We start from the raw sequence: 19922 nt of genomic DNA, 5'->3' as shown, positions 1-19922 counted from the left end.
CAACAGACTGTACTTCAACCTGAGCCTACAATTACAGTGTCAGTGACAAAGCGCAACCTGAACCCAACCCTGTATCGTTAATAAACACTGTCCACCCTTAAATGTAATAATAATATGAGTGTGCATGTAATTTGTAGAGTTGACAACATGCAGACACATTTGTTTACATGTTTAAAAATATAAAACCGGAATTACCACCTTGAAGTTGCTTCCACCAACCAGTCAAGCAGCAGCTTACATTGATGTCTGTCCACATTTCACCGCCAATCTTTTGAAATCAAAACATTTTGTCTTACTAGACATTTTTGTTAAATTTAGCATACAAATTAGGCAAAGTTTCTAGAGTTATAGCCAAAAAGGTGTTTTATGAGGTCAAAGAGACCTTTGATCACCAAAAATCACAATAAGTGCATCCCTGAAACTAAAAAAACTTTTGTTTTTAAACAAATCCCATCAAGTCTTCCAAGAAATATCAACTACATATACAGACAGCATTATCGCTCCCAGCAAAGGCTATTCCATTCACAGTGGTATAAAAACAGAGGTGAACTACAAGTTTATAACCAAATATAACTTCTAACCAATCAAAATCAAGTAGCAAGGTTACACAAATACCTGCAGAACACATAATCATTACATGCCATTTCACTTCACAGGTTTCTCTGAGCCCTGCTGTCAGGTTTCTGATAAATCAGCAGTGAAAATCTTTACTTAATCATTTGTCTGATCCAATCCTGACGTACAGGCCTGAGAAGGTGTTTGAGCACCACTTCCCTAGAATGTAATGTGGGATGGGCAGAGGTGAGTCTAGGACGTCCATGCTTTCAACATTAGTCACCAGCTCTTTACTATGTGAGGCCAGCAGCATTTTCATGTCAAGTGAGCAAGCTGCATTCCAATACAGTCTTCAGTGCATGAGGCACCGCATACTACGCTCTCTGTTTCCACAGAGCTGAGTGAAAACAGTCATTTGTAATAAAATGGTGCAGAAAATGAGCAGCAGCCTGACTCACCCTGCTCTGCAGGTCCTGCTCTCTGTGGGCGCTGCGACTCCTCATCCTGGAAGGGCTTCCATCCACGGCACTACCTGCAGGAACCGATCGTCGTGACACACTCCGAGACCGCAATCTGTTCAACTCCTGAGCAGCATAGAGGACCCAAAGTGAACACCGCGATCCAACTGCATCACCTCATAACAGTAAAAAGCTGCTCATTGTCATGCTGGAAGCTGGACAGAATAAAGTGAACTTCAGTCCACTCACGTTTAAACACTGCTTAGGTGTCAGTTTGTTACTTTCTTGTGAAGTGTGACTGTAATTTGGCCACGTTTTTGTAATGTTGGTGTATCTATTACACCAATGCAGCAATGCAACGCCACTTGCTCAAACAGAAGCACAATTCCTCAAGGTAACAGGAGTGTGGCTAACTGGAACTAACAACAAATTGATTTTTGTTTCTAAAACCAAAACATGTTATGGTTTATAATGTAATAATTAGCATGCATTTCCATGTCTACATCATTATGATCTAGACATGGCCTGAGGAATCAGCTTTTTTGCTTTAACCCTTTTTGCTTTAACCCTCTTGTGAACACAGTATCTCAGGAGCACCTAAAATATGGGACTCAAGAAATGCAAGTGATAATAATTCAGTGGTGAAAGGTTAAATGTTGCCCCCACAGTCACAAATACCTTTTGTCACAAACACCTAATGCGTTTAACTTTAATTACTTCAACGTCTTCACTACATGTATTATACGAGTCTGAACAGACACAGATACACTGCAATCTAACTGGATGCAAGAGGCATCTTACTACATTATAGTTGTAAATACTTTATATCAAATCTAAGTACTCCTTAGATATCTTGCAGACATGAGGATAATACTAAGGAATCATGAAAGAGAAGCAGCAGTGCTGAATCAATATTCCTTTTTTCACTTGAATTTCATTTGCATTTTGCTTGATGGCGACACAGCCTGTTGTAGTTATTAAGAAGCAAGAATTAGACTAATTTAGCCACTACGTCACTTAGCTCGACTACAATATGGCAACTCAGCTGGAGCCTCTTTTCTCCAACCAATTTAATCAGGGAATGATGGCACACAGAATAATGCACGCTAAAAATAAAACAATATTAAAAAGAATTTTGCGTATGCTTTTGCTTTCGGAACTTGGTGAGCTTTTAAAATGACAGGGTGAAGAATATATGATACCACCTACATCATGAGAAGCTATATTTATGTTTTAGATGGTTTGTATGTCTACAAGAACAGATTGTTCTGTAAGATATCACAAAATGACCTGTATTTTCAGACTGCATGTCTCTGTGTGATAATCTGACTCCATCTGCACTGACAAACTAAGAAAATGACAACCTGATTTCTACAATAATCACAAAATAAAGTGTGGTAGAAAGGGGGGCGGGTAGTTCATTGGCACCTCTGGAACTGATCAATTGATTTATGTCACTCACCTTGGACCCCTGTGATCTCCTCTGGCCCTGTGCTTCTCCCCTGATCTTCTGTGGCTGTAGCTCTCTGGGCAACCAGATCTGCTCTGCAGGAGTGATGGTGGGGAGTCCACCTGGGGAGTTCACACTTTTAACCTCTGAACCAGGAAAAGGGCCCAAAGGGGGTGGCTCATCCAGGAAAGCAGACCAAGGCCTTTGTTGAGTTGGGATGCGTTCCCCATGATCGAGAAGGAGCTGTTCTGGACTGTGTTTGTTGGCGTGTTTTCTAGATTCAGCCTTAGGCTGGTCCACAGACATCTCAACTGGCCGCAGCTCCCAGGGGTCCTGAGGAGGCGTCGTCCATACTGGGTTTGAGAAGCCTACTGAAGTCTGTGATGGTATCTTCCAGCTAACGTCACTTTCAGATGTAGGCTGTAATTTACCCCCAAAGTCAGCATTTAGTCCCTGCATTCCCAATGAAGGAAACAAGTCATTATTAGAGGAGAGCTGAGCTTGAGATGTAAAGGAGTCTATGTCAAGAATGTTAGGCTTGTAAGGCTCCTTCCAGCGGGTTGCAGCATCGCTGCGCTGAGAAGTAGACTTAGACACTGGTTCATTTCTGAGCACAGAGTCCAGATCAAGAATTTTGGGTTTCAGACGTGATGGCTCCAAGTTTAGCCTCTCTTGCTCCTCTTTTTTCTGCTTCTCTTTTAGTCGCTGTCTCTCTGCTTCTTGTTGCTTGGCTATGACTCGCATCCGTTCTGCTTCCTCCCTTTCCATCTTTTCCCTCAGTCTGTGTTTCTCAAACTCCGCAATTTGTTGTCTTTCCCTCGCTGCCTGCTTTTGCTTTTCAAATTCCAGGAGCTGTAATCTTTCCAGCTCTTTAAGTCTCTCTACATCCTCCTTCCTCTTCCTTTCCTTCTCCAGTTCCTTTTGTCTCAGCTTCTGGTTTTCTAATTCCTGTCGCTCAATGTCTAGTTGCCTCAGTTTTTCAAGCTCCTGAAGTTGCTGTCTCTCCCTCTCTGCCTGTTTTTGTTTTTCAAATTCCAGGAGCTGTAATCTTTCCAGCTCTTTAAGTCTCTCTACATCCTCCTTCCTTTCCTTCTCCAGTTCCTGTTGTCTCAGCTTCTGTTTTTCTAATTTCTGTCGCTCAATGTCTAGTTGCCTCAGTTTTTCAAGCTCCTGAAATTGTTGTCTTTCCCTCTCTGCCTGTTTTTGCTTTTCAAACTCCAAGGAGCTGTAATCTTTCCAGCTCTTTGAGTCTCTCTACATCCTCCTTCCTCTTCCTTTCCTTCTCCAGTTCCTGTTGTCTCAGCTTCTGGTTTTCTAATTTCTGTCGCTCAATGTCTAGTTGCCTCAGTTTTTCGAGCTCCTGAAATTGTTGTCTCTCCCTCTCTGCCTGTTTTTGCTTTTCAAACTCCAAGAGCTGTAATCTTTCCAGCTCTTTGAGTCTCTCCACATCCTCCTTCCTCTTCCTTTCCTTCTCCAGTTCCTGTTGCTCATTGTCTAGCTGTCTCTGTCTCTCCCTTTCTAAATCTTGTTGTCTCCGTTTCTCCAGCTCCCTCTGTATCTCTTTCTGACGCTCCTTGTCCATCTCCTTTTCTCTTTCCCGCTCTTTTTCAAGCTCTTTTATTCTTAACATTTCTTGCTCTAATGCGATCTGTCTCATCTTGTCTGCCTCTTCTTTTTCCTTTTTTTCTTTTAGCTGCTGCATTTCCTTTTCTTTCTGCTTCTGTCTTTGAAGCTCTAAGAGCTGCAGTCGCTCTGACTGTTTTAGCCGCTCTTCCTCCTTTTGTTTTTGCTGTTCCTTTTCACGCTGTCTCTCCTTTTGTCTCTCTAGTTCTCGCCTTTTTTCTTTCTCAAGTTTCCTTTGCTTCTCTCTTTCAAGTGTCTGTTTCTCCTCTAATTCTTGTTTCTCCTTTTCAAATGACTTCTGTCTTTGCCTTTCAAATTCTCTTTGCATCTCCCACTCTTTCATTCGTGTAAATTCTAAATGTGCTTGTTTCTCCATTTCCAGCTGTGTCTGTTTTTCACCTTCAATTTCTTTTATCTTAGTCCTGTGCCTTTCTTTCTCCTTCCTTTGCTCCCTTTTCTTTTCAGCTTCTAGCCTTTCCTCTTTACTCTGTCCATCTGAGGCTAAACTGCTCTCCCTGGGTGACTTGTGGCTTCTTATCATCAAATCTTTAACTTGCTCTTGCGATGGAGTTGTTTTTCCAAAAGGATCATCATTTAAAGACGGGCTCCCCCTTACTGGAAGACTCTTCCCTTGAGGGCCACTAAGGAGAGAAATCCCTAAGAAGTCATCAAAGGGGCTAGTCATGTCCCCAGTGTTTGTCCCTGCGCCCCCAAGAGAAACTGGCTCCTGTATTTGTCCGGTTAAAGCAAAATAGGTTGCCTTGGGTTTTGCCATTTCGTCTGCCTGCAGCATCTTCAAGCGTTTAGGTGCTGCAGACACTTCTTCCTGTTCTGCCACTCTTTGTCTCTCCTTGTCTTTATCTAAAGCCACTTGTCCTTCCCTTTGTGATTCCTTTAGCATCCCTGTCTCCATATCTATGTCTTGGTCGAGACCTGTAGTGGTCCACTTCTGTAAGGCTCCTATCCTCAGATATCGTGGCTGTGTTTGAGGCATCAAAGGTGCCAAAGGTGGCTGTTCTTGTGCAGGACTGGTCCATTCTGGAAGAGGCCTGCTCCCTTCTGAGCGTCTGGAACGGAGGGTCATGGCTTTATCCTCCCACTGAGCTGATGGGACGCTCACACTCACTGCCCGACTCTTTTCGACAGCCTGCACTGTGTCAAAGGCATGTAATACGGGTTGAAAACATGATGGCGATAAAGGCTGGCTGTAGTTAGCGATGACTGAAGCCCCGTTATATTCAGTAACTGTTCTATCGAATGGAGACGTGCTGCTGAGCAAATCCTTGGCCGTGTCAACAGATGAGCCATCATCCATCAACACCACGCTGTGCCTCTCCACGACATTATCAAACAAGGATGCTCGCACCGTTTGGACTCCACTGCCTGCACCAATTTCCTTGGAAACAGCAACAAACGTCTGTCCTGCTTCAGGCCCTTCAGGCGTGGAGACCTTTTTGAGCTGCTCTTGGGAATCTTTTAAATCCAAAAATGTCTTCTGGTCACTGGGAGTGATAGCTGATTCTTCAGCCTGGGAAAATTAAGAGATATACTGAGAATTCTTAAGTTCATGCTCACAACTTATTGCCTAGTTATGGAACTGATAAGCTATTACAGAATTTCTTTCAGCTGGAATCTTCTGAAGGAAATAAAAGCTTTTTTAATAAGTTATGAATTTAGGTACCATTTACTGCTATAAAACCATAAGCCAGAATAAATGGGACTTGGCAATGGAACATTCAACAGTACAGCACACAGAGGAGTTCAAGAGAACAATTGGCAGGGCACAAACGGCATCCTCTTGTTCTACGTAGGGCTCATTGGGTGTGGTGCAGAGGTGGTAATCAAAGTCTCTCAGCATTGACCTTTCCTATTTGATCTCTTCTTTGTGTGTTTCATAACTGGCAGTCACTGGGGATGTTTAATGTATCAGCAGTATTAGGTTTCACAGCTTTGCATGTCTATGGCAGCAATTCACTTTACTGTAATGTCCCATTTCTTTGAAAGAAATTTCCTCATGAATGCAGAGGCGCTTTGGTCCACTGGAAATGCAAGTGCTTTTCAACAGGTAAATAAAGATGAATTTCCCAGTCGTGTATACAGTTATAGAGTACCTATAGCTCTAAAGCATGAGTTGAATTTGTGTCTCCCTACTTCACTTCTAGTTTAAACTGCGTCAGAGGCTTCACCTCTATTTGCACACTGCTCATTCTCCTGTGCTTCTTTTGTATTTTCCGTCTTTATGTTATATTGCATGGGTTTCAATCAAACAGGAAATGGTAACAAACACACTAAAATCAAACTCTGCTGAGCAACACCATATGAAAAACTTTCCAAGCACCACACGGTGACACAGTTTCTCATTGTTACCCTCATTTGCCTGTTAAACACAGACCGAGCCCAACAGAAACCAGTTCCTACAAAGCTCACGCCCTCTCTTACCCTCTTCTGAGGATCTTTGCTGATGTAATGACGGTCCTCTGCCTCAGTGAGGGAAACAGGGTCAGGTGACCTCTCGGCTGAAAACCTATTGAACATACATCACACAAGACAAAAGCCATGCATGACAGTGGAACACAGAACAAAAAGCAAAGCACATGGACAGTATGAGCAGCTCTTACCTTTTGGTTAGGTCAAGGGGCAAGGGACGGGGCTTCAGTGCTGGTTTAAGGACAGGGCTCTGAGTCGGTGTTGTATCCTCTGTCAGCTGCTTGATGAGCTGTTTAACACCAACTGCTGGTTCACCTTCAGGGGTTGGCTGCAATGGAGAACGAAGATCTGAACCATGGCCGGTGGCAGCTACCCCAGGAGAAGACGGCAAATCGAGCAAAAGACTTATTCGAGACTTGACGCTAACCCTGCGCTTGTCTTCATCGGTCTCTTTTGCAGCCATTTCTTCTTTGTTTTTGTTGCTTTGGTCTGAGAGGATAGGATTACAGACATCATCAGTACTTTGTGGTGTGGTACTCGTGAAGGTTTTATCTTCCTCTTTGCTTTGTGGTAGTGCTTTTCCCTCTGGAGTGTTGTCTACTGTATTTCCTTCAGGAAATTTCCGGTGCAGTGATAGACCAATAGACCCAAATTTGGAAGTGAGATCAGCTGAAAGGGGTCGTCTCCCAGCCGAGCGAGGAGCAGGAACCGGGGTCTCCGTCTTCGTTGTACTGCCGGGGAAAATGGCTGATACAGGTCTGGGCTTGGAGCCTCTAGGATGTGGTCGCAGAGGCACAGATGTTTCAGGCTGAGCCTTTTCTTTTCCTTCATTTTCTTCCCCTGCATCAAGAAGAAAGCCCATGGACTTTGCTCTAGTAAGGGAGGTTCCAACTTTACCTTGTGCATTGTGGCCTTTTTCGTCTTCTTTTTTAGTGGTTCCAGACCACTCTGCTGCTGGTAGTTTTTTAAAGCTCTTTGAGTAGGCCAAGCTTGATGTTGAGAGTTTCTGCCTCTGTGCTGGCACAGGAGGAGGGGTGGGTCTGCTAGGGCCTCCAGTGTCATGTGGAGGAGCTGGTTTAAATGGCTGGGCTACTAGCTTTGTTGTCTGTCCAGTGTTCAACTTAGTGGGTGATCGAAAGGAGGTAGAGGCAGGACGGTTGGGGTTGGTTAAAAGTGGTCTGGGTTTGCTGCTGGAAACCGGCTGCTGTGGTTTTGGATTGCTTGGAAGCTCTGGTTTGTATCCAACAAGGCGAGTGGACTCAGGTCTGGGTTTAGTTTGAGGCTTTGGGGCAAGTATGGGCTTAATTGTAGGATTTTTCTCCACAGAAAAAGGTTTGGGAGTAAGTCGCGGCTTGGCGCTTGGGGCAGGCTTGTTTGGTTCAGCTGCGATGAGCTGCGGCTGATTGACAGACGGGATGTCAATGAGGCTCTTATTGCTGGAGTCTGTCAGGGGAGTCAGGTGATGTCGTCCTCCTGCCACTGTCCTTCCTACCTCCGTAGTCTGAACCTCCACCTGAGCAGCCATCCTGTTGAACAACACCTTTTGTTAAGCATAAAGATAAAATACCCCATCAGAGAGAAAATAAAAACTAATATTACTTACTGAGATCCTCAACAAAAAAAGTACCTGCACAAAATCTAAAAATGTAAGGATTTAAACAATCCCCTAATCTAGCCGTTACTATAAACTTGGGAGTGCATGATATTCCATCACAAGTTTATTGTTCAAAAGTCTTGAGCCATCTTTATTTAAAATTTTCTATGAAAACAATTGAAGTCATTTATTGAAATGTAAAAAAAACAACAACAACAACAACAACAACAAAAAAAAAACCACAGGCAGAAGTCTCTCAAGCTTTCTTGTAATTTCTTATAAATCTTCAGAAACAGTTCTCCAGGTTTCTTGAAGGACATTCAAAGCTCGTCTTTGGATTTTGGCTGCATTTTGTTCTGTTCTCTATCGAGAGGATTTGACACTGCTTCAATAATGTTGAAGTCTGGGCTCTGGGGAGGCCAATGCATGACTGATAGAAAAACCCAAAGTAGAACACTATCCATGTAAGGTGTAAGCGCAGAAGCGGTGTGTTTGGGATCACTATCATGCTGAAAATCAGGTTTGTTGTCAAGTTGTCTGACATGTGAAGACACAAAACTGGTTTATATGAGTTACAGGCAGCTTTTGTTACTCTTAAATGATTCATAGGTCAGTGCTGATGCAAAAAAAAATAAAAATTGAGGAAATCATTCTTTGGAAAATACAAAGCACTAGACTGAAAATTAGTGAAAAAGCAGCCAAAGTCCAAAGAAGAACTTTGAAATACCTTCAACAAAAACTACTGCTTTAAAAAAAATAAAAAATAAAGTCTAACTCATTGCAAGAAAAATCTAAAGAACTGATGAGTGGCTCAAGACTTTTGCACAGTAATGTATATTATTTTGCCAAAGGTTATTGATTGTTAGGTTAAAGCAGGACATATTTAGTGCTAAAAAAGAGCGGACACCAATAAAAGGTGAGTGTTTGTCTTGTACATTTACACGACACAGGTCATTTAATAATGGCTTAGCACACAGCAGCACAGGTGGGACTAATAACATCAACTGTGATTATGATGCATTGAACATTCACGCTTCCATGAGCCCAAAAGCAGTGTTACTGTGCCTGTGCTTTTTCTGCAGTGACATATGAAGATGCCTGATGTGAAAAAAGCAGCAGCCGTGTCAGAGAAAAGTTACAACATATTTCCAATGGCTATTTAAATGTATTTTATTGTATTTTAAGACACATTAAACATTAGTTTATCTACTTAATGTTTTGATTTAAATGTTTTAATGTTACTTGTACTTAAAACCTGTAACCTGCACAATTGTTGCCTTTGTTTGACCTGTTGGTCGACTCTAACAACTGACATTAACGTTATCTCCTTGGCTGTCGTTATCAGTGCAATCAAACTAGCTTGTAAAATGTGTGTGACTAAGTTGAGATACTGGTGTAGTGGTGATCAGGACTGCATACTTTTCATGTGGCAACTGACACAAGGAGGAACCGGACAACTGTACAATGTCATTGTTTTTTGCTTCGGTTTTAACACACGCACATCATTCTTAGGCAGTAAATGGGAGATTCCAGTGCAAACTCACACCAGACCACCATCCATCAAACATTCAGCTCCACCCCTAATGAACTTCTGCATGTCTATTTTGAAATGCTTATTCAGTCAAAAGGAGGTTTAGTGATAAATATGAGATGACTAAAGATCGACTGACTAATCTCTGACACAATATGCTGGTAAACAGCTTTATCTGTTGTTATAAAGCAATAATGAAGATAGAAAAGAGCACAAAGGCCCTTTAAGAAACTCCTTCTCCACATCTGATAATGCTTTCCACGTGTTGTGCTGAGTTACTCTGCTATGCAGAAACTGAATTTTCTTTTTATATAAATAATGGCACGCTTGATCAAAATCCTGAATATAATATCCTACCTGACCAGATGTCAACCGTCTGCTGTAGAGCTCGAGCTTCTCTTGTAACCGAGTCGTGATGTCATATCACACGGGAGGAAGGAGTCGAAGGAGCCTAAGAGATACACACTTTGCGTCATCAAAGCAGACAGGCTGTTCACTAGTTAAGACTGTCGTGCTGAAGGCTACGGTAGAGAAATCACAGCAGGGATACAACAGGGCGGTCCAAATGCGTTGCTGTGGTGTTCTCACGCCTTCAAAAAGCAGCAAATAGATGATATGTTTTCACTGACACAGACTTCAGTAAACACAGGCACACCCATATATATTTAGTGCACAACAAAGGTCATCAACTCTGCTCTCGTATATGCTAGTTATTTCCCGTTCTTATATTTGCATTATGTCCTCGATCAGTACAAGCACGCCATCGCCAATGCAGTCCTCACACTACTGCATCTAAATGCCTTCAATCAGCAAATGTTGGAAGTATAAACATTGCTGTTTGGTGTCCTTTTCTGTGCCAGTCACGTCTTTACATGATCGCCCCTGTCGTTGTGCGTCTTATCAAGCACATCAGCTGATAAGCTCCAAATACTCAGTGGGCAAGTCCATGATTCATAAAAGAAAAAGAAAAAAAAATATACAAACATAAAAACTGGACAGACAAGGAAGCAGAGCCACAAAGGCTTGCGCTTGACTAACAGAGACTGTTGAAAATGCTGAAAACGTGAACTTTAGATAGTGGCAGGAAACACCTTCGCTGAGATGGAATGCCAAACATCCACTGTGATGGTGGGACGAGCAGCACAGCGGGGATTAAGGAGCCGTCTGCCTTATATAGGCTTAGACACACCACCACCGAGTATCCTACGCCGACTCATTACTGCAAGCCTCACATAACAATTGAAAAGAGCATTTCTTCAAGCCGGAGATGTTAAATAGTCAACTTTGAAGAGATCCTGCGTTTTTAGAGACATATTTCAGAGTATACGTGCAGGACAGTAGGGCACAGGGCATGGAGGCATTTTGTTTTGTTTTAGCCCTGACTCACTTACTGTCTTTAACTTTTTAAAGACAATGAGTCAATAACCCGGCTAAGCCAGTTATGCAGAGGAAATTTCCTTACGCAGACAACAGAACAACTAAAAGAAGATGAGCATTACCGCAATTTAGTTCTCACCTATGGTAAAGTCACATAAAATATACATCACAATCCACAGGCTTTCACTGGACTTTAACAGTGAAATATGCGATACTGTTCTCTAAGAAAACTTTAGACTGAGTTTAGCCTGGCTGTAATATTTTGCTGTATTATTATGGACATAATGTAGTAGGCTCAGGTTTTTAGGTGATCTTGATAAAAGCAACTTACAACAGTGAAGCAGGTAACCACAGTTTCATATCACAGTAAACCATAACCCAGATTTAATGTGGACCTACTGGATGCTACAGAAAACCAAGCATCCCAACCACTTACACACACACACACACACACACACACACACACACACACACAATGATACAACTAAATCTAAACAACAATGCTAATAAATGAGCTTTCTAAGTTTGGTAGTTTTCCATCTCAGCAACAAGTGTTAATGCTTCCTCATGTCGTGTCTGCTCACCTAAATTACCTCGACAGTGCCCGGTCCAGTTTAGCGACAGATAAGAGTTGGCTTGCTCCCAACAGCAGGGAGGCACATTTAACGTACAGAAGGAGAACGGGAAAAAAAAAACAGAAGTGTGCAGACGCATTGAACGAGCGTGTTGCATTCAGCTGTTTGGGAATTCCCACAGACTTCAAACAAGAAGGAAGACAAACGCTTAAGCAGCTCGCTGGCTAGCAACCGTAAGCTAACAACTCAAGAAGCTGGACTCACAAAATGGAAACACTGTCTGAACCTGTCTTTCGCTGCCTGTTTGATCCCAACTGCAGACAACTTACCAAACTATAAAGTCAGCTTTCCCTCCACGCTTGTCGAAACAACTTCTAACACAGTGTATCCCGCCAACTTAAGGGAAAAATTACGAGTCGTGACAGTTGGTTAGCAGAGCAGCTAACTTAGCTGGTTTACTTAGCTAGCCAACTGGCTGGCTGGCTATCCCGTCTCAGGTTGCAGTATTGTTGACAGGGATAGACTAGACAGGCAACTAGCCGCCTGAGTACTTTCCGCACAATCCAGCTCCACATAGCACTTCCGGCTATTGCTTTCAAAATAAAGTGCAACTAAAACATAAAATAGGATTTTGCTACATAAACTTGTGTCGTTCCAGTAAGAGACAATGACAGTTTGTGCATACAGTATACAAACACTAAGGAATCATTTTTGCTATATAGCACAACTCATCAGGTGTAACGCATACATACATACATACATACACACACACACACACACACACACACACACACATATATATGCATTACTTAAACTTCCGGGATGAATGTGGATAACTTAACTGGATACGAACCTGAGTATAGGATGTGCTCGGGTAAATGTTATTCCATCCCAACTTTATGGCATTAATTACCCATTCCCATGTTTAAAAGCACAAACCATCAGTTTGTTTGTTTTAAAAGGTTGACTGGTTATTTTCTGTTTGAATGGCGACACCTATTTGAATAAAGAAATCTGCATAATTCATGAACTTCAGATGCATTATGCATTTATTTGATCTCAGACTACATTCTTAACCAAGCTTTGACTGCAGTCAGTATACAAAAACAGTGTCTGAAATAACTTAAATTTTATTACACAGATCAGGTGGACTAAGACTGCCCTCTTGTGGAGAAAAAAGGTGCTGCGTTAATAAGATCGTGTGAACTGACCTAATTTGATAGTCACCTTCAGAGTTTCACTTTGCCAGACAGGGGTAAAGAAGTGTAGCAAACAACCAGTTCTTTGATTGTGCATCTTTTTATTATTATTTGCAACAGACTAGTTATGCTTACCAGTCTATAAACTTGGACAAAATTAAAGGTGAATTAAAGAACCCTGGGGAAAAAAAAAAAAAAAAAAAAAAAAAAAAAAAAAAAAAAGAAGAAAAAAAAAAAAGAAGAAAAAACCAAATCCACTTGTTCTCATTTCACCAGCACTCATTAAGCCAGTAATTCTCTAACTTCACACATTTCCAACACTGAAATAAAAGTTGGGGAAATAATGTTAAAAGTGAGTAAACATCCTACAACAGAAGATGAAATTAAGAAGAAACTGAATGACAAGAAAAGTGCTATTCATGTTTATCCAGGCAGAATATATCAAGAGTCCTGTTGAACCTACAGAACTAATATCTTTTACACAATACTGTGTTTTCACTTCCTGACATTAGAACTTAATGTGTAGGCATAATGTTGGCATTACCAAATACTAGAGCTCCGACTCTGGCAATCCAACAAATCTATACATATGAAGAGCTAGCCCAAGACTGACCTGTGATAAACACTGAAAGATTTACTCACTTGCTGCCTTCTGTATTTAAGTTCCAGACTGATAATGTGTAGGTGCTGAGTATCCTGGAAAGTTTTAAAGGTGTAACGTACCTGCAGCTGGCTGACTGCTATTCTAGTATGAAGCACCTCAAATTACCCTGTCTATATTAGTAATGGGTCTAATGGCTTGCACATGCATACATCTTGGGTACACGTTGCACTCTTAGCACCGCATGTGTGAACACACATACTCAGGCAGCCAACTTGTGATTGGATCACCAAAAACACATGTTAATGCCATGAACAAGGACAAAGACGCAACACTATGGGGCAGTTTCCTACAATAGACCCCAATGATGCACTCAAGTACATGGAACTTACATAAGCCTGAAGCATGTGTAATACTTAGAATGTTAACTTAAATTGACTCATAAGGCTTTCATTGTGACACGAGCATGATGGTGCAAAGCTTTGGCCTTGTTGTACAACAGAAATGCAAGTTAAACCGATGGAAAGACAAACAGCTCGAACAGGTGATGAAGCCAGTGGAACAATGTTTGAAGCAGCATGAACTCAAATCCTTTTCCATAGCTTATAGTTCCAGAAAGATCTGCGTGAAACTGAAAACACAAGCAGTGGGGGAGAAACAATATGATTAAATGAACTTCAGTGTTGTCTACTTTGTGTGAACCATGGATGTGCTGAACAGAAGCTTCTGCTTTTTCTTCTTCTTTTTTCCTCCTTTTTCATCTGAAAGAGAAAAAGTCCCAGACGGGAGTGAGCGTGTGATCGTCTCTGAACAAACAATGAGTCTAGTCAGAAATATCAGGCTTCGGCTAAGTAGATGTGAGGGATCAGAGGTTCCTGACCTGGTTCAACCACAGGTTGTTGAGAAGAAACTGGACCACTGTCCAACTGCATAAGTGCCTTCCCTAAAGCCTGACTGAAGGAGTTCTGAAAGTTGGGCACTGGGACACGGTCTGAGCCGTCGCTCTCGCCATCGCTGTCCGCTGCTGGGGGAGCGAGCAGCTTATCTGCATGGTACAAGGCACAACATTGAGTTCAGGAAACCTCTGGGTGTTGCAGTTCCAAAAACTGGTTTTACCAGAAATGCACAATAACACAAAAAGCTTTGCTTATTTTCACCCACTCGGTACGTGCAATTTGTAACAACTGATATAACCACATAGACAGGAAGCACAAACAGAAATGATGAGGCTGGAGTTTTATTCTGAGCCAAGGTTCAATATATCAGATTTTACTCCTATGACAAGTTGGGTTTAAATAAAAGTAGCAAAAACTGTGTGACTCTATTATTCCACCTGGTAAGCAGATGTAGGCAGACAAACCCTTTGATGACAACATGGGTACATTATCTGGCTCTTTGCTCAAGTATTATCAGTTTATAAAGCAGACTAAAACTGCTCCCCATAAATACAAGCTTACTGCTGTAGCTACTATCACGAGCCAACCAGGCACCTCTAATCAATTTCATTTTAACAGGAGTTGGCATTTTAACTGTGAGATTTCACATTATTCACATTTACAGCTTAACTGTAACAAACAAGGCACCATAACATCTACACTCCTGCATTACCTTTCTTTGGAGTGATCCTGGGCCCAGCATCAGCTCTTGCTTTCCCATCTCTTAGCATCTACACAGGAAACAGTCTTATTAAAGCACTGCTGAGCTATGCCAACCACTTAAGTCACAAATACTGTTCCCACACACACCTGTGCAAAAGACATGCAGTGGGACTCATCCTCCACACTACCCACGACAGGTGACGGCGTATTCAGACTTGGGAATTTCATTCCATCTGAATTGACAGACGTTTAAAAAAAGAAAAGAAAAAAAAAAAAAAATTATGTGTGTCATGGCGTTTATCACCAAAAGCCACACAGACAGCTGACAGGAGGAAACCCTTATCAAAAAATGGCAGATGGAAGGGGTGATCTTACCAGAGGAAGGGCTGCTGCTGAGGGGCGAAGGAGGCGCAAAGGTGAAGTCAGGCTGGATCGGGGGGCTGCTGTTGTGAGGTGGAGAGCCGAATGCTGGGAAATGCTGAAGGTTCTCCAGTCCAATATGCACCTCAGGATCTGGGGAATGAAAATGCAAGTACTATGGACCTCAATTTCAAAATATGAGGTATATAAAAGGTGTAATTTTCAGGTATACTTACATTTACCCTGCTTCTTGTTCTCCTCAATCTCAATTCGCTTCTCTCTGCGTTTCTCATCTCTCGCCTTCTTCTGCCTCAGGCGTTTTCTTTTCTCCAAGTCATCTAAAGGTTTAAAGGACAATTTATTTCATCTGGGAAACCTTTACAGTAAAACCCTTAAAAAAAAGTTTTAAGTGTTCTAACCTGCAAACATGTCCAGAGTTTCCTGGGACACGACTGGTGGTTGCAGTGCTAGCTCACAGATGCTGAACTCGCACGTGAGTGGCAGATGAGCCAGATAGCGATGCCGGCGGCGGATCTCCTGCAAGAAGGAAAGGGGGATAAATAAACTAAATGTGTTGACTTAAATTAAAACTACATTAAACAACAACGTCAGTCTTTTGTTTCTTTGTTTGCTGACCTCTGTGACTGTCTGCCCCACTATCTCCACCACTGTGGCGGTGATGGATTCAGGACTGGCCTCCAAGCTGCCGTATTCACGTAGCAGGCAGCGCACGTTCACGGGATGCAGGAACATCTGCTGGCAGTCGTCAGCTTGATGGAGAAAAATGGAAAGCAGGAAAAAAATAGGGATGAGGAAATTTTACATATTACGGCAGGAATTTTATCCTGGGTAGATGGGTGGAGCAGAGGATCACCAACCTTGGTAGAAATAGTAATAAGGTCCGGGAACCACACTGGCTGAGGGCCGGCCTGACTCTGCCTGGATGGCCGGGCTCTCCTCTTCAAGCTGGAGCTCTGAGGTGGAATCCCCTGTAGCTGCAGGAGGCTCCTCCAGCACACTCTCTAGAATGGCTTCGGGAAAGCCTGGCAGCTCTGCATCAGCATCTTCCGGAAACTCTGCCACCTCGTCATCAAATGCTGAGGCGTACTGCAGCACGGGCTAAAGATGAAACAAGACAGAGGTGATAAAAAACCATAACCAGGAGCATGCAAATAGGATACATTTGATCCCATCACCAGAGATACAACAATGTGAAAAAGGGTAAAGAAGGTTTAGACTCACCTTGGCACTGCTGATGTTAGTCACCCCTTCTTCCACAGGAGAAGAAGGTTCTTTCATAGTCAGAGAGGACAAGTCGAGGCTGTCTGCATTCTCCTTCTGCTGCTCCAGAAGCTTCTCCTCTTGCTCCTAATCACAAACACATACAGATAAAGACATCATCAGTTAACTGCTTATTTGGCTTCCTTAGACAAAACAAACAAACAAACAAACAAAACACCCAAGAGAAAATGGATTTAGCGGCATAGCAAAAAAACTTTTATTCATACAAATTAAATGCGCTTATTTCACTTTATTTTGTCTATTGCATTATTTATGTCTATGTTGTTATGTCTTAGTTGCCAAAGATGTGCACGTAGCTTTACCTGTAAAAGACAAAGGGCGCTCTGGATGAAGCACCCTTGAGCGTCCTCTTCCTGGCTAAGCTGAGCCTGAAGAATTCCCTTCTCCTCTGCCACCAGGTTCAGGACCTGTGCCGGGGAGGTCAGCAGCAGCTTGGAATATGGACTCAAACATGCATCTATAAAATAAATGTGAACAGAGTTTAAAAATACTTTTAAACTTATATGAAGTCTTATATGAATTTAAAAGTGAAAAATGATCTTGTCCATAAAACTGGCACAGACTTGCCTCCAAAACGAACAGGCTCCTCCACCTTCACCCACTGAGAGCTAGGCAGGGCCACCAGAGCCCCCTTCTCTCTTCGCATCAAGCGCATGGTGATCTTGTCACCAGCCACATACTGTCTGGTCTCCATAGCAACCACACTGCAACAACACAAGCCAGTGGTTAAAAACCAAACAAACCGAAAAACCCTGCGCAAACTAAATTAACCTGTTTTAATATCTCCATGTAGCAGGAGAACTTGTGAGGGCACAGGGCTCACAGGTGCAAGACGGGGACAGGCGGCTGTTTGTAAGCAAGCAGCAAAGAACTCATTTGTATATACTAAGAATTATGATGTCTAAATGAGCCATGGGGGGGGGGAGTAACTCCTCTTCTCCTTTAGACAGATAGCAATGTTTTGCTTCCTTCTGTTTTACCTCTTCAGGTCAGCTGTGTGCACTGCCTCATAGCAGATGGGGCACTTGGACCAGCTCTTGTCACTAAGAGACAGGTAGTGCAGCATGCACGGCCAGCAGAAGATGTGTCCACACCGGGTGATGCGGGCTGCCACAGGAGGGTACAGGCAGATGGGGCACGATGGCACCTCGTGGCTATAGATGCGCTGCAGAATGAGCAGAAATGGCTTGTCAAGACACGTGCTTTCATTTGATTAAATATTGGTAGTTAAGTAAACACTTCCCCGTCAAAATGGGGAGGTTAACTCACCACTTGTTGCACACAGTCCCAGTTGACCAGAGTGTCTGGATCAGTGAAGTGAGCCTTGTAATCCTGGTCATCAGTCACCACAAACTGACAACTGCAACACACACAAAGGTGAGACGAATCCCAAACATCGAGTCTCTGCATTCAGAATCATTTTCGTTTGGGAGGCCGCTTACTTGGCCTGCAGAAAAAGCTCCTTGTTGAAGGGCTTGTGCTTGTGGCCCCATTTGTTTCGACGGCCCCAACAGGAGTGGCCTCCGTCTCCGACGCCACCGTTACCTCCACGGGGTTCAAAAGTGAAGTTCAGCAGGTGGTTCAGGCTTATTTTTTTCGGTCCTGCCAACTGAGCCGGGCTGAACTCGGCCCGGCGCGTCTCTGCTACCTGGTGACACGAGGATTGATCGCAATTGACCAAATGAATGTCAACAAGCAACTGCTGAAGTTTTCTCACCACTAAATGAGGTCAGTACAACATCAGCCTTTGGAAACACGCACCTCCTCACGTCGTCCTCCACCTGTAACTCCATACTGTCGTCCTCCACCTCTCTGAGGGGGTCTCTTGTCAAAATTCTTGCTTTTCTGTGAATTGGTGCGGCGAGGGCCGGGGAAACTGTCAGCTTTAGGAAAGGAGGGCTCACGCTTGCGGCTGTAACGCTTGGAGCCTCCATTATTTTTACCTTCTGAAATCCAAAAAAAAAAAAAAAAAAAAAAAAAAAAAAGCCTTAGGGGGGAAACATTTATAAACATCACAATTCAAGCTGATTTGTAATGTGAAAGACCCGATGCCTAAAAACAGTAGATTAAGTCTCCTGTAATTGGGTCTCTAGGTAAAAACTAAGCCTTTTGCACATTTCCACCCCATATAAAGAAAGTGCAAATACAGTTTCTTACAGAGCTCAATGGTGTTTGTTTAGGGCACATCTTAATTCGTGTGTTTTGGATTTTCAGTGCATTTTTTTCAGGATTTAGCAAACAAAATACCAGTTTTCATGCATCTGAAAACACAATAGTTTTGTGAAAACTATACAACTAAATATTTATTTACGTACATTAGTAGCTTTTGATTGGTAGCGGAAATGTGTCATCATGTCATAAAAAATAAGTAAAACAATGCTGGATGGAAATATCGGGTACTTTGTGACAGCTGGTGGGTCAAATGTTTTGACAGCTACGTCAGGTCCTTAGCCATACAAGGTAAACAACCTCTGCAGTACGGCTAGGCCCCAACAGGCCACAGGGCAATGGGTGTTTAGCTACAAGAGCACACAATGTGTTTGGCAACCTCATGTGATATTTATGCCGTTTCCTGATATGTGTTCACCTGTTTTGGGTTTAGATTCGCTCGGTGCCGGGCCTGTGGAGCTGGAACGGGGCGGAACCTTGGTGCTGCTGCTGCTGTTGGGGTTTTTCTCCATGTTTGTCTCCGTGCAGTGAGCGGTGTTGAGGCCGAGCTCCGGGCAGAGAGCCGCTGAGCTCTCTAGCATAAAACGGAAAAACGGAGAAGGAAAGCGGGCTGCAGTGAGTGCGGGTCAGGCGACGAAGGCCCTGATTCATTTCTGTCAAACGCGGAGACCCCATCACGGCGACATCTTGACCATAAAACAAACCCGAGAAAAAAAAAGAGACACGGTTTCGGCGTCTCAAGTTATCGGAGCAGTTGGAAGTGAGGACGAAAAATCGTCACGCGGGGCCAAGACCCCCCGAATTTAGGATTTTTTCTCGCTAAGGGAAACAATATGCCCTTAACAAGGCGATAAATGTTTTCCAAAAGCTGGAAAACCTAAAAATTCCGAGATTTTAGCCAAAAAAAATATATCCTTCAAAACGAGCTTGCACTAATGGCGACGGGTCGCCAGACAGGAACCTGAGAGACCCGGATGTTTCTTGTACTGCCTGCCGATTTGTTTAGTAGTGATGTGTCGGTCGCGAACGAAACGGCTCTTAGAGCCGCCTCTTTGAAGTGAACGACAAGACTCGGCTCCTTATTGGGAGCCATGGGTTTTTTT

General features: G+C 43.0%; 3 protein-coding genes across 4 annotated transcripts; all 3 read right to left on the bottom strand.

Annotated features, from left to right (window-relative positions):
- Positions 1-715: 715 nt before the first annotated feature.
- LOC120731486 lies at positions 716-3352 on the bottom strand. Its single transcript, XM_040028500.1, has 3 exons — positions 2476-3352; positions 1010-1139; positions 716-888 (listed from the first exon to the last, which is right to left on the bottom strand). Exons 1-3 carry the CDS (start codon positions 3229-3231, stop codon positions 716-718), a joined length of 1059 nt encoding a protein of 352 aa, XP_039884434.1. The 5' UTR covers positions 3232-3352.
- Positions 3353-3557: 205 nt separating this feature from the next.
- LOC120731447 (titin homolog) lies at positions 3558-12331 on the bottom strand. 2 transcript variants are annotated; one of them, XM_040028445.1, is made up of 5 exons: positions 11920-12325; positions 9996-10089; positions 6705-8039; positions 6526-6610; positions 3558-5614 (listed from the first exon to the last, which is right to left on the bottom strand). In XM_040028445.1, the coding sequence occupies exons 3-5, from the start codon at positions 8036-8038 to the stop codon at positions 3674-3676; spliced, it is 3360 nt and encodes a 1119-aa protein (XP_039884379.1). In that variant the 5' UTR covers position 8039; positions 9996-10089; positions 11920-12325; the 3' UTR covers positions 3558-3673. The 2 variants fall into 2 exon arrangements, with proteins under 2 accessions (XP_039884379.1, XP_039884380.1); XM_040028446.1 differs by lacking the exon at positions 9996-10089 and having other exon boundaries at positions 11920-12331.
- Positions 12332-12870: 539 nt separating this feature from the next.
- rnf10 (ring finger protein 10) lies at positions 12871-19790 on the bottom strand. Its single transcript, XM_040028447.1, has 17 exons — positions 19238-19790; positions 18412-18596; positions 18093-18298; positions 17920-18010; positions 17631-17815; positions 17218-17354; positions 16953-17107; positions 16591-16716; positions 16227-16467; positions 15985-16118; positions 15768-15885; positions 15585-15686; positions 15364-15501; positions 15136-15221; positions 14999-15056; positions 14271-14435; positions 12871-14151 (listed from the first exon to the last, which is right to left on the bottom strand). Exons 1-17 carry the CDS (start codon positions 19398-19400, stop codon positions 14078-14080), a joined length of 2364 nt encoding a protein of 787 aa, XP_039884381.1. The 5' UTR covers positions 19401-19790; the 3' UTR covers positions 12871-14077.
- Between the last annotated feature and the right edge of the window lie 132 nt (positions 19791-19922).

This window comes from Simochromis diagramma, unplaced genomic scaffold (genome assembly GCF_900408965.1).
Source record: "Simochromis diagramma unplaced genomic scaffold, fSimDia1.1 OVJJ01000781.1, whole genome shotgun sequence".
In the NCBI taxonomy this organism is placed as follows: domain Eukaryota; kingdom Metazoa; phylum Chordata; class Actinopteri; order Cichliformes; family Cichlidae; genus Simochromis; species Simochromis diagramma.
Note: the sequence above shows the minus strand (reverse complement) of the source record. Positions and strands in the feature narration are given on the sequence as shown.